Below are 14,457 nucleotides of genomic sequence, written 5' to 3' on the forward strand. Positions count from 1 at the left end.
ATGACTTGGATATACCATGAATGCAGTTATTACTATGTAACCTGGGATTAGCGGTGGTCAAACCAGACCTAGCCAAGCCCCGGGGGACTCCTGAGGTACTTAACCTTGATGAATGGAGAAAAGGGATGGACTTATATATGGCAGCGGAAAGAGTCATCTATAGGAGTAGAGGATGACCACTCAAATTTAATAAAATATAGGGGAGATGGATGGACTAACATGGACTTCATAATGGTGATAATGATGTTGTAAGGCCTTCTCTGAAACGCTGTAGTACAATCTATGTTAATTCATTATGTTGCTCTGTATATGAACATGCTAGTGTCTCCTCTCCAGATCGAGAGGCAATCAGTATGTCAATGTGTCCTTTTGTCCTATCGCCACACTTATATGTTTCTAGGGAGTGTTTCTCAATACCCCCTTTTTTCGTACATTTTCACAAAATAAAAACAGTTGAAAAATAAATAAAGAATTGCAACACTGACATTTATTAGCTAAAAGCAGAAGAAAGTAAAAATTGAATTATCAGGATCAAGCAAAGTGTACATCAACAAGTCGGAACAGAAAAATATTTGACAGCAATTATCAAAATACTATCGAAGCATCGCAGTGTCCAAAGGCTTTCGGTTTGGTGAATGGTGTTCATAAAAGTCCAGCCTGGGTGTGGGCACTGAAGCTGTCTTAGTTTGCTGAAGATGTTGTTCTTAAATCAGACAGATAAAAAGATAAAAGTTTTGAAGACACAAAACATCAAACCATCAGTTCTGTCCTGCCCTTCCTTCATGCAGTCGTTTTCACCATAAACAGCTGATTATTGTACATCCCAATATAGGACTTTAGCCATGGTTCTGAACTTCCTCGTCGGCACAGGTACAATTCAAGCACTGCTTGGAAAGTCCCTGGTGCAGCAAGGGCAACAGATGAATGTCATATAAAAGGATCCGGCTGGAGAGTTCCCAAAGTATTACCATCATTTCATCTCTGTGACAACTCATAGAGGTCGGCTGAGACTGACAGCGGGTTACCGGTCCCCATTGTGAGGTTGGCCAGCCAGGCGGAAGGCCTCCAGGAACTCATTAATGTCTATGTTCCCATCTTTGTTGAAGTCAATGCTGCGTGCCAGATTACTGATGGCGCTGTCGCTGATCTCAATGTTCAGATGGGAGCTCAGCAGTTTCCAAGTGTGGCGGAATTCATCAAACGAAATCAGACCTGCAGAAAAGCATTTCAATGAGTGAGACACAGAATTGATCTGAACTATGTTTTCGAGGTATCTAAGGCTATCACCACACCTCTGGTCATTGTTTAAATTTGGATCACCACAAATTCCTTCTTAGGTTTCTTTATAAAAAATGTGCACAGCTGGTGTGATTGAGAGTCCCCCTTTTCCCAAAACAAGGAACATCATTGTCAAGTGATCAAAAAATGGAGCAATGCTTTATTTAAAAAAAAATTCGGGACATATTTGCAGGAAGAGTGGGACAGTGCAGCGCAGCAAGTTAACTTGCTGCGCTGCCCTGCATCATAGGGAAAGGTCAGGAATGTGCCATATTTATCCAATATGGGGCATTCTCGTCCTTTCCCCTGTGCTGGACACATTTCAGTAGCCTAGTACCAACGTAGGCACCAGCGGTTAATTAGTGGAAAAATAAGTGCCGGGGCACTCGTCTGGAGACAGCTTCCACCAGTCCATTGCTCTTATTAGCGGCGCCTATACAGAAACTACTACTAACCATGGAACCCTACAAGTGGGGAGAGGATGTGGAGTAATGGCCAGAGTTGATAAGAATAGAGAACCAACAGCGGACTCCAATAGCCGCACCTCTTTGGTGTGTTCCCCAAGTGATAGATTAGTAATATAATAAGAATCGGTGTGCATGATACAGAGTGGTTCTTGTGGCCCAATCTGGTCCTGGCCCTGGTCTGAAGTGAGGACCAAGTTTGTCGGTCTTTGGACTGAATCGGTTGCGTGGGCCTCCTTGATAAGAGCCCGTTTAGTGTTCCTCTAGTCAGGCGCAACTTCATCTCGACTCACGGAAAGGCATCCCCGACAAACTTGGTCTTCACTGGAGACCAGGACCCGGACCAGATTGGGCCACAAGAACCACTCTGTAACGAAGCATTGTTCGTCACTACTCGCCAATCATCACGCTCGCCCTGACGAAGTTCAACAATTGAACGAAACGCGTTGGCTGATGCTTTGCATGGACTTTTTGAAATAAAGATATGTTTTTGCAACAAAGACACTGATCAAGCTTCTTTATTGACATTATACTCACCTGGTAGTGCACCGCTTGAGTGTTCTCAAAGTAATGGCCAGAGTTGCTGATTTTGCAGCTGGGGATCCAGGTTTGAGTCTCGAGGTAGGCTCAACATCCTGTGATTCCGGGCCAATCACTTAGAGGCTAATTTAAAAGAAAAGGATGCATCACTGCGCTAAAGCAGAGATGCATCAGTTTACTTGCACCTGCGGCAAAATAGCTCACGACACTATGGATGCGCCGTATTTATGATACGGTGCTCCATGGTGCACAGAAACTGACGCAATAGCAGCAATGCGTACAAAAAGTGAGGCTGTGTCAGTTTAATCGGACACGAGTAGCCTACTGTACGGGGACCAATGTGTTAGAGCATGAAAAGGAGACAAAGTCACCTTGCCCTATGACATATTGGTCCTGAATGTGACGCATACTATTGGGCATAGTGCCCACTTATATGTGTGACATCAGCACGTAATGTTAGAAAATGTGATATTATGTGCATATACCACCTGCCTTCTGTGGCCCACTTAACTTGTGACTTGGTTGTAGATTAAAGTTGAGTCTCTACCGCTGGTGTGGTCCATTAGCCACAGCCAATGAGTCATCTCTACGCCTGGATTTAGCAGGCGTAGGGATAGGAATGCATTGGCATTGCAGTGGCCCGAAGCGCCAAAAACTGACAAAGTGGTAAATACCACTGCCTCAGTTTTACGGAAGGTGTTTCCGATGGAACGCATACCTTGCATAAATTAAAAATAAATGCGGCACATCCGATTCCAATGCAGGAGACACCATCAAAACCAGAAAAAAAGGGACACATCTGCACCGATGTAAATATGGAGCAAACGAAGCACCGCCGTTGCGTCACACAAAGTGACACAATGGTGGAACAAGGCGGCGCAAGGGGCTTGTAAATGAGCTCCTGAATCTTCCCATGCCTACCAAAAAAATGAATGAGTCCTTAACTGGTGCTCATGAAAAGCGCTCCAATACCTTTGGGTCAAGTTCACACTATAAGCACCAGTGTTGACGATGAAGTGCCAGTGCTGAACACCGGAAACCACTGGCTCAAATTAAGAACTGGTAAGCAACCTTGCATCATAGTGTAAGGGTATCTGTGTTGTAGGCAGGATTGCCTTTGTGCAGGACATAGAGGCGTTTTCCTCTTTCTATGTGGAAAGAGGAAAAAAAGAGATGTAAAGATATTTCTCCTCGTTACACCTCACCTGGGGAAGCATATCTTTTTTGCGCATTCCCAGGTTTACCAGGTTTGGCAAATCTGGGACTGCCTCAAAAACCATAGGATTCGCTTAAGACCACCCACCACAATGCCCATGGAACAGCTCCCTTGCTCAGAGTAATGCAACACAGCGATTTGCTCTGTATTGCATAACTGCATATTTTTGAAACCATTCAAAGCCACGCAAAGTGGCTTTGAATGGCTTCAAAATATGACTTAGAGGTTTACTATGTTGCGTGGTACAAGCATGATGCAAAGCTCTCATAAATATGCCCCGAAATATTCCCAAGCTATTTCATACTACTTTTTGAGTAGTAATAGGGTCCTTTCCGACTCCTAACCACCCCGGTTGACACCTGTTTACTGCTGTTGAAAGTTCCTGTGCCTACAGTTTTTTCACTGTTTTGAAACTTTCTGACCACAGGTTTTGGACCAATCCTGTGGATTGAGAGCTGCTAAACAAGACTTTGCCACTGTTTCTTCTGTGAAAAATTGAATTCTGTACACTATAAGTGAAGTTCCTGCTATTGTTAGGCAGTTTTGATACCAAGTCAGTAGATTAGACTGACACTTCAAATATCCAATAGTCTTATAATAATAACTAGCATATTGTTAAGCAACAGCATTAGTAAAAACTACTCTGGACGTTTATATGTCAGATCTTTGATAGGCTGGTTTCTGTCTAGAGTAACAGACTAGGAAAAACAATGCTGTCAACTAATTACTGGTAGCTGAGATTAATGTAAGCATTCCATCCATCACCTTTTTGTGTTTCTCAGAACAAAATCTTGCGACACATGCATGCCCAAATGTGGGTCTCACAGTAGGGTAGCTATATCTCGCTGATTACGCATACATAAGTCAAATCAGGCCTGAGGTTTCTTGTGTTCCCATCAGGAAGAAACCTGATCTGACAGTTTGGGATGGACTCTTCCTTTAGAAACAGGACCAATGCTGACCTGAATGTATGAAGTCTCTATCTACAGTGGTATTGAGAGAAAAAATGATGGACTGGAATTTGGCCCCGAGTAATTACCAGTGGCTGAGATTAATGAAAGCATTCCACCCATCGGGTTTTTGTTTTCTTCTGTGTAACGCCCTAAACATAGTGGGTATGCCAAATGTGTGCCCTGGTCCTGTGCTCATTGTGGTATAGGAATCGTGGTATAGCTCACTGATGAGGCCTAAATAAACCAAACTGTTTTGGGGTTTCTTGTGTTCCCATCAGGAGGAGACTTGTCCTGTGAATTTGGGATGAACTGTTCCTATTGGAGAATGACCGAGCAATTACCTTTGGCTAACATTTGGTCAAGCATTGTCTCACTGCCTTTTTTTCCTCAGATTATGAAGAAAAACGTATTGCCCAAGGTTCAGAAATATGGTTATGTGCAGCTCTAAGCCTACAACATAATTCTCCCATGTGACTAGACTTGGGTATGAGTGATTAAGATGAATTTTAAACAAGCTTATCAGCAATTTTCTCTGAAAGTCTGCAAGAGAGGAATTACTTGGAAAAATGTTTCTCCTGGACTGGGTATAAGTCTAATTATCTCACGATGATAGCCATCCTATGAGCTCTGTCAGTACCAGAGATGTATGTGTCTGACTGGGCAGAGGGCAGGGTAAGAAGGGCACAGCTGTGGCGAATTTTGGCACTTCTGACAGTACCTGCTAATAGATGTTTGAACAATTTCTGCATTCCTTACCAAACTGTCTCCTGGGCTGTACAGAAAAACCTTTATGTTGGTTTTGAAGTGAGGCAAAGGGTGTCTTTATTCTCTCAGAGACCTCCTCAAGAGTTGGATGGCATAGGGAGCTCAGACTGGGCTTCAGCTGAACCATACTGTGGCATAGGTAGTAGATATAGCTCACAAACTGGACACAAAATAAGACTTTCCTGGCTGTGTATGTGAGGAAGCATGTTCTGTTAGCAGGAGGTGCAAGATGTTCTTAACTCTAGCTTAATCTTTTGCTCTAATGACTTGCCCCAAAATTGAGAACACTGGTGTCCAATTGTACTCACCAGGAACAGTGATGCTTGAGTCTTTCATGGACAGACTGTTTTGCCACCCTCTTAAAAATCACCTTCTGTAAACCTGTGTTCATGAAGCCCTCTGTTTGCAGACGGAACTCAGGATCTTTGGCTGATTCCTTAACTATTGGATACTGTTAGAATACTTAGTGCAGTTATATCAGTAAGGCTTGGACTCCTTGACTTCGATTTATTGTCGTCTTTGCAAGGGAGCGCTGTGACTGAGTGCTGCGTGGGTGAAGAAAATCACAGCACCAGCTTTAGTAAGAGTCATCAGCCTATGATTTCATTGGCAGCATTTTGGGCTAAATCTTGCTGTTCTGCCTCATGTAGAGCTCCCATTGCGGTGCAATGTAGACTGCACCGTCTTGCCTACAATTCTTACTGGTGGTACATTCTCTAGTAAAAATTCCTAGGTATAGACAGCAGCACAGGGGGTCAAATATATAAGATGTGTGTTTTACACTGCTTGACCCCTTGCTCGTGTTTGATTTTCTTTAGTATAAGGATTAGTGGTAAAACCACATCACACTAGTTTACTAAGTAAGTAAATAATTTTTATTGTTTGATTAATTAAAATCATACAATATAAAATCACACATAATAAAAACAATACATTAGGCACATATGATTTGTCCTTATTGCAAGTCTAAAAATCATACTGTTAAATAAACAGAAAAAGTTCACACATGATAAAAACAATACCTTAGTCACATATGGTGTCTTATTAATATAAGGATCCTCATTTAATTACCTTTAGGTAGTCAGCTTACTGTTTATACTATAATCGGGTTACACAACCTAATTTCCTTCTTACCATTACCAGATTTAAAATATGCATTTCTTTTCTTAGTACAAATCATGCTGTGCAAATTAAGTTTTATGCATATTTCATTTGAAAGCTTTTTAACAGTAGTTCTTCAAATTAAGACCACAAATGTGGTCAGTTCTAGGCATGAGTCTAGTTTCTTTTTTACCAGTTTAGACATTTTAGCAAAATGTTTGTTCAGGACTATATCTGTTGGTTTAACTAATTATCAGAGCTTGTCTAAAGTATCAAACTCCTCGACTATTAAAGTATTTCTTCAATAGTCCGAGGCATATACAGACTAAATGGGTGATGTTTTCTTCTCCATTTTTGCAAAGTCAACAGGACCTGGGGTTTGATGTGCGCAACCATGGCATTGCATGAATTGATCCTGGAAGAAGGCCAAATCGTGCTTTAATAAATGTGTTTTTTAGTCTTGTAGACCAAGTTGTTTCTAGGTAAAACTGTGATTTGGGAGGTTTAAACTCATTTAGAATCATCCATGTGTGCACTCTTTTTGAGAAGAAGTCTTTGTCCTTCAACATCGATGTTTGTTTTGTTATTCTGGTAATAACTTTTTTGAAAGGCCCTGGTGTTATAGACATGTCCCAAATTGAATGTGCTGAGAACTTATCTAACGCTGTTTGTAAGTATTTCCAAAACTGCAAGTTTTGATTTAAATATATTTCTTGCCCGAGTGAATGACACATTGGGTTGGAAGTATTTGTTTTTATTCTTTTCCATACCTTTATATATTGGCCCTTTGTTAAAATGAGCTGATTGGATACCTCAAATTCTAACCTAATTTGGCTGGTGATGAATCACAAGGAAGCCGTAGAAGAAGCTTGAATGTTTTAGTAATGACATTAGTTAAGGTTATAGAGCCCTTGCTGCAAAGTGCCTCTCTGCCGTAAGTGATGCTAGGCAACAATTTAGCATTTATTACCTTTAGCAGCAACAGGTAGCTAGGACCTCTCAAATACCTCTGCAAAGTACGAAATGCCATAAGTAAGGTATTGCTTCTCCTTAGCAAGTCTGTCTTGTGTTGCCGGAAGAGCCCTTATCATTAAATAACACTCCCAGGTACTTGTAGGTCTTTACTTGCTCTAGTTGATGGTTTTGGATATACCATTTATGTTTATATTTTTTCTGTATCTTGTAATTGACTTCCATTACTTTTGTTTTACACTCGTTTATTACCATGCCATTAACCAAGGGGTATTTTGATATTCTATTTATAAGGCGTTGTAATCCTATCCTTGTTTGGCTTAATAAAATGACGTTATCAGCATATAGTAAATTTGATATGTCTTTCTGCTAATTTAGGTGTATGAGCATTCTCATTGTCCAAGGTGTGTGTTAAATTCGATAAGAACAAGTTAAATAGATAGGGCACGAGAACACACCCTTGATTTAATCCTAGAGAGGTATCAATTTTACTTGATCAATGTGAACCATCACATATTCGAACTTTGATCCAAGTGTTGGAAAAGTGCTTTTAAGAGGCAAGCTGGTTTATCTTGTTTCTCCAATTTTTCCCAAAAGATTTGCTGATGCACACAGTTAAAATCCACAAAGCATAAATATAACGGTTGTTTCCTTGATTCATAATTGGCAATTAATATTGAAAGCTCTAAAATGTTAGCTGCCGTGCCTGGCCCTTACATAAAGCCTGATTGATTTGGTGGAATTAGCTGCTTCTCTATTGCCAATTTTGATAGGTCTGTCAGGAGAGTTCCTGCAAAGAGTGCGTTGTAGGTCCATGCTGGAGATGTATCTTGTAGAAACCGCCCATTTAAGACCCTTAGACCAAGAGACTAAGTTATTACCAACTATACCTGCGGACCCCTTAGATTCTAGGCTTAGTGGCTGTTTAGTGATAGCCCATAGTCAATCCTGTTGTAATATGCTTTCTTCTCTAGTATGTCCACAACAGGTTCATATTAAAGTTGTTTGAAATTATAATTTCAGGTTCTGTTTCTTCAGTCAATTTGTATAATAAGATGTTTATAAGGTTACTGGCCATTATTTTCTTAGTACTAGCATCAGGGTGTAAATAGATGTTTATTAGTAGCAGGGATTTTGTATTTTTGTTATCTTTGTAACGTAGTTTAACTATTAGAAAGTTGTGACTATTTGAAGCAACTAGTTCGCTTTCCAATTTTATGTCTATTGCTATGAATGTTGTTAGGCCCCTCTGGGTCAACCATATTTACTTAGTTGCATGGCTGGAGCGAAGAACCCAGTGAAACCTTCTAACATGAAAGATTGGGGGCCCAAGTTTCTTGAGGCAATATAATTTGAAAATTTCCAGCCGTAGCAGTCAGAGACACATTTTGAATCTTGGATTGTATGCTGTTTATGTTCCAAGAGCATATTTTTATCATTTCCCTATGATCAAATGGTTGTTTCCAAACACAATGGTGTTTAATATGTCAAGCCTGAGGTATCCCATTTAGGGCTGTTGTCAACCAACCCTGATTTAGTTTTGTCACTATCACCATCTCTTCTTGATGCTTAGTTATAAGTGTTGGTATTTGGCTGGTTGTTTTACCGGTAGGATTTTTCAATATTGAAAATACTTGTCTATTTTTTGTTTTGTTCCATTGATAATCTGATTTTTATGGAGAGGTAAATGGGCTTGGATAAGAGGGTTGAGAAAGCCTAGTGATTTTTATTCCCCAGTTCAAGAAGATTTTGTATTCCCGGAGGATTTGTTCAACTAGGTTGGTCGAGTTCCATGTCACCAGTGTAAGTTATTGATTATCTTATTTGTTGGGTAAGAATTCAATTGATTCTATATTTTCGCTTTTAATTTTTACCAGTGATGGAATAGCCTTAAAAAGTCTAAGAATATTTCCCAGATTCAAAATGTTGTGCTTACCCCTAGACTGATATTCTTGTTTAAAAATAAGTTGGCTCTTTCCTTCTTTATGATCGTGATTTCTACTCTTTTTGTCATCTAATTCAAAAATTGTATGAGCTTTTTTTGGCAAAGTAATTCTGCTAATTAGCTGATTAACTGTTGGCATACTCCTGCAGAGGTGACGTGTGTTCTATAATTTGTTGTTTAATAGATTGTTGGATCATAATTGTCATGCTAATTGTATTATCTTTGATGCATCCTTCTATATCCTCATACTGCAAAACCTAAACTTTTCAGCTGATGTTTCGATACTCCTGCTTTGTCCAGACCAAGAGGAGTCTTGTGATTCATTACTATTTTCTTTGCTTTTATTAAATCATGATCTTCACAAGACTTGATTTTCCCCTTAATTTACCTCTTGTTTTTTCCATCTGCTCCTGCTTTGACACTTTCATATTGTACATCAGTTTTTAATTGTTTTGGTGAGTCATAGGTTTGTTGTTCAGTTTGGCCAGCTATTTCTTTACTTTCTTCAACAGGAGTAGTATCCCCTGGGTTTTTGTTAAATAGAGGATACAACTTTTTCTTTATTTCTATAGTTTTGGCGGCTGGGTTTAGGTTACTCCAAGAACATGGTTTGATTTATTTATGGTGTTCCCTGTTCTTATTGTTGTTACTCTTTGCGGCAATACAACTATTGTACTATTTTTTTACTTGTTTCTTGCTTTTCGTTGTTTATTTCTCTGCTTTTTGTCATTGGAAATAGAGGAGAAATTGGTTCCGTTTTTACGTGGTCTACTATCTTTTTACCGAGTGGGTCAATTTTAGTTTGAAGAGCTGAGTTGTTACTTCTGTTTATTTCATCCATTACTTGCTTCCTAGAGTCTACTTTGCTACTTGGAATTTGTACTTTTCCTTTTAGATCCTCAATCATTGTGCTCAGAACTTCAGGGATCATGGCCATTTATTAATCAATGGTGCACATGTGTAGTCTAAATATGAGGCTGTCGATAGTGTTTGAGATCGTATAATCAAGTTGTTTAGTTACTAAAACTAACTTTGCACCAACATCTATGTTTTTTTAGCTGGCCAGCTGCAGTTACACTTGCCTTGCATAAATTAACAGGGGGTGGAGCAAAGGGGTTTGGAGTGGCACAACAGCCTAGTTTAAGCAAAAAATATTTTTTGCACCTGAAGGTTGATCTGTCTCTGCTGTTTACGATGCTTTCCATCGCTTAGCATCGTGCAAGTGCCAGCACAACCTTCTTAGTAAATCAGGCCCTTTAATCTGTTGCAAACCAATGCTTCTTGCTGTGTGTCCAATTTTCTGAGTTCTGGAACTGAGAGATACTACAACAAAGGACATCTAAGTTCTATTTAAAGTATTATCATTTTTTTGAGCTTTGGAAAATTTTGTTCAATCTTTAAACCTATGTTTTAGTGGGGTCAAAATCACCATATTTATGGGTTTCTGGAGAATTTATCTTACCTCTTTGGACAGTCAAACATCTTCATTCTGCTTAGGTTTCTGTGAAGTTTAAAAAAAGGATGCCTTGGCTAGATGCATCTTGTGATTTTGTTCCTGCTACATTTTTTCAAACGTAGAAATTATTTCAGATTCTTAATGTAAAATGTGACTGAAAAGGTCTAGCATGTTCAGACCAGCCACATGCCCTTGAAGGGCGACCTTGTTTGGCATCTTTTCAGAGATTTAAATGTTAGATGTCCACCACTCATCAGAGGCTCCTGCAACAGGTATCTGAACCTCCCGATCCCTGTTCAGATCCTTTCTAGGATGGTTCCACTCCACGTTTTAAAAACCAAACACATTTCAGAACATTACATTTTTCAATGGGAAAACCATCAACTCCAGACCGGGATTGTGCATCTTTAGATTCTCTCATTTAGAGACAGTTCCTCTATGAGTTTTTTTTACAAATCTAAGCCTTTGAATGTTCAACAGCTGCACAAATCTAAGCCTGGTGTGCTGCTCAGTAGCACAGATTTCCCTTCAATTAGAGGTATTTTTGGGACATCACGACACTGTTGTAAAGGAAACTCTTCTCCAACGTCCGCTGCAAATAGACACAATGACCTTGGCCTAGTAGACATGGGTGTTAGGCTATAATTTAGCTTGATAGTTCTCTAGTTGAGTCAAATGTAATATTTAGTGAGGAATCTATCAGGATTTCATGCTGGTAGACATTTATCTATAAAAGGATACTGTTGTAGTAAAAGGAGGACATACATTTACTTTGCTATTGGAAGTTTGACTGGCCGGTGAACTGAGCCTTCCCTTCCTGGTGATGATGTTACCACATTGTTATTAAAATTACATTCCAGAAATCTAACCACTCTCAATATGTTAGGTCATAGTATTACACTGAATTGCAATAGGGTGTATTAAATTCTTGACTACTCGAAGTCAGTATTTATTTCTTCTTTATTCATTTGTATTACATATTATTGATGGAAGTCTGTTTCTGATTGCTCTGCATATAACGATGGCCAACACCTATGTGTAACTTACTTGATCCTATTTATAGTTGCTGTGTGATGGATCAGAAGACCTCGACAAAGCCCATGGATGTGGGTGAAATGGCTGTGTCTGTTTGCCCTTACCACACCTTTCCTTTTGAACGTTTGCATTTTGCACATTACTTTGGAAAGCATGCAATAATAAGTACAAATCTCACTTATTTTTTTTACTTTTATCGGGATAGAACTGTGAATATAGTGCACCTCGGCCTTGCTGCTTTCTTTTAGAATTTGCCACCCAACCCAGATCAGTTTTGAGATTATCTTAATATGGGTAAAGATTATCTTAATATGGGTAAAGCCACGACCAGCTCCCACATAAAAAAGAAATTAATAATGCAAGGCCACATCTACCGGAGTGGTTTTGGGCCTTACTGAAAGCACCCACCTGTGATACCATACAAGTATAAAATGTATTTATGCTAGTTATTTAAAACCATGGCATATAAAACAATTGCCATAATTTAAATGTACCAACAATAGCGATTTAAATATTTAAAAAATAATTCCCCCGAATAGTTAATTTGTCGCATTGATGGGAAATTGTGTGTGATAAGTTATGTGCTGCTTTGACTGAGCGCTACGACAATCATTAACAATGTCTTTGAAATGTATGTTTTCTGTGGCTAGGGGTCTGCACAAGAAGGCTTCTCCCTTTGTGGAATAGTTTTCTTTTTTTTTTACCGTTTGCATGGCTGTGCAGCATTCAAAATCAGCCCAAGCTCATCTGAACAAACTGCTGAAAATATAGAAGTTTACCAATTAGACAATGGTGTGGCTCAGGGCCAATAATGGCTCCAACAATGGCTCCAACATTACAACACTTGTATTTGTTACTCCTTTTTTCATTTAGAACATTCTACTGTCAGGAGATGGAATGTTCGAATACCGTTATAGCCCTTCTGCTCAAGCTATATAAGTTTTAAGTATCCCCTCCCTCATCAAAGACACTCACCTACAGTCGGGCCTATAACTTTGTTGAAGGCCTTTAACAACTGTTATAGCCCTGGGCAGCAGTCTATAGTGCTAGATTAAAAAATTATCAGTATCTTTCTGCTTTAATGAATATCGAAAATGAAATGGAAAATGCAAGGGCTATGTTTATCACAATGCTCAAGGGCCTTACTAAAGGCACACACACACAAATGTGAAAAGTTCCTATGCTTCTTTGTCTGAATGGTATCACAGGCTTTGTTGATGTGTTTGAAAAATGTGGATCATGCATGCTCACTAAACACCTGAAATTATGCTGAAGTGTTTTATCTTGCAAACCTTCCTGCCCTGTAATAAAAGTGCATTTTTTGCCAGATATAATATTTTAAGAAGCCGGCAGTAAAATTTGCTGACTGCTGGTAAATATTTTCCCTGGCTACATTTGTTACACTTCTAAATACACGGTATTATCAGGGGCATAACAAAGGTTCCCGTAGCCTCTGTGGCATGGGGGCCCTAATCATTCAAGGGAACCTCATTTAGCCCAAAGCCAATGAATAACTGTGAGGATTGGGAAACTCGGGGGCTCCTCATCACATTCTGCAGGGGGTCTCATCATTTTGGGTAATACCACTAAGGGGCTGATTACGATCTCGTCCGGCAAGCATTCCTACCAAATCGTTTCTGGAGTCCCATTGACTTCAATGGGAGCCTGTGTGACGAACAAGAACACAGGATCCCATTGAAGTAAGGGGTGGCTGGGGAAAATCATGCACCCTGTGGTGGGCCCCCCTTGGTGCCTAACACACTGTGCATTGTTGGAAAAGGGGGGGTCCATCGGGTCCCCCTAGGGCACCGATCAAGGTGGCGGTCCCACAGGGCAAATTAGGATGCGACTGCCACTCTGTCGGTCGCATTGCTCATGTTTTGTATTGCGGAGGGTGCTGGGCTCCTCAGCACGTGCAGCACTACAAAACAAACACCCCACACATATCTGCCACATGGTGCAGAGATATATAGGTGTCCCCCAGGTCCCGTGTCTGTGGGCCGGGGGGTAAGGGGGGCCTGATAGGGGCACCCAATGTCTCTTTCCACCAGCCTTTACATGGCGGATTTACCGCCATGAAAGGGCCATCGGGAAGGAACATCATAATGCATAAGCGGTGCCTGGTAGGCACCGCCACCATGGTAGACAATACTCAGCCTCCGATGGACCATCGGGCTCCTTGAGCCCAACAGATCCGTGGCAGTTGGTCTTTCCCACTGCCACACAGCCGCCTGCCATCCAAATGTGACGGGCGGTAAAGTTGGTTAAGATTGCTCCCCGCCATTGTAATTAGGATGCTCTTCAACTGGATCAGTGATAGAACATCGACTCTCAAAATTAGCGAAAATTGAATACCATTTATAAAAATATCGAGGCCCTATACATAACTATAAAATTGGTGACAAAAATATCTAATCTTACAAATTAAAAACAAAAATATCAAAAGATATTGTGACTTCTAAATAAACATATACCATGTCACAAATATCGAAAACAACATCGACTACATAAATATAGTTAAAACAAGTAGTAAATACGATTAAAAATTACTAAAAACACATTATTTAAAACAATAAACAATAAATATATACACAATATTATAGTTAAAATATATAAATAAATGATATAATTTTTCTTCGCCAAAAACTTAAATATCACATAATACCACTCTAAAATATACATTACACATATCTAAAACACATGTAAATGTAATAAACATTTTTATTACCAAA

The 14,457-nt window shown here is 39.8% G+C and overlaps 1 protein-coding gene across 1 annotated transcript in view; it reads right to left on the reverse strand.

Moving 5' to 3' along the window:
* Positions 1-610: 610 nt before the first annotated feature.
* PPEF2 (protein phosphatase with EF-hand domain 2) overlaps positions 611-14,457 on the reverse strand; it is a 356,454-nt gene continuing 342,607 nt past the window's right edge. Inside the window, exon 19 of the mRNA XM_085643039.1 lies at positions 611-1,212. Coding sequence (XP_085499165.1) covers positions 1,022-1,212 — 191 coding nt within the window. The 3' untranslated portion in view covers positions 611-1,021. The remainder of the gene's footprint in view (positions 1,213-14,457) is intronic.

The sequence above is a fragment of the Triturus cristatus genome, chromosome 2_2 (genome assembly GCF_964204655.1).
Source record: "Triturus cristatus chromosome 2_2, aTriCri1.1, whole genome shotgun sequence".
Lineage (NCBI taxonomy): Eukaryota > Metazoa > Chordata > Amphibia > Caudata > Salamandridae > Triturus > Triturus cristatus.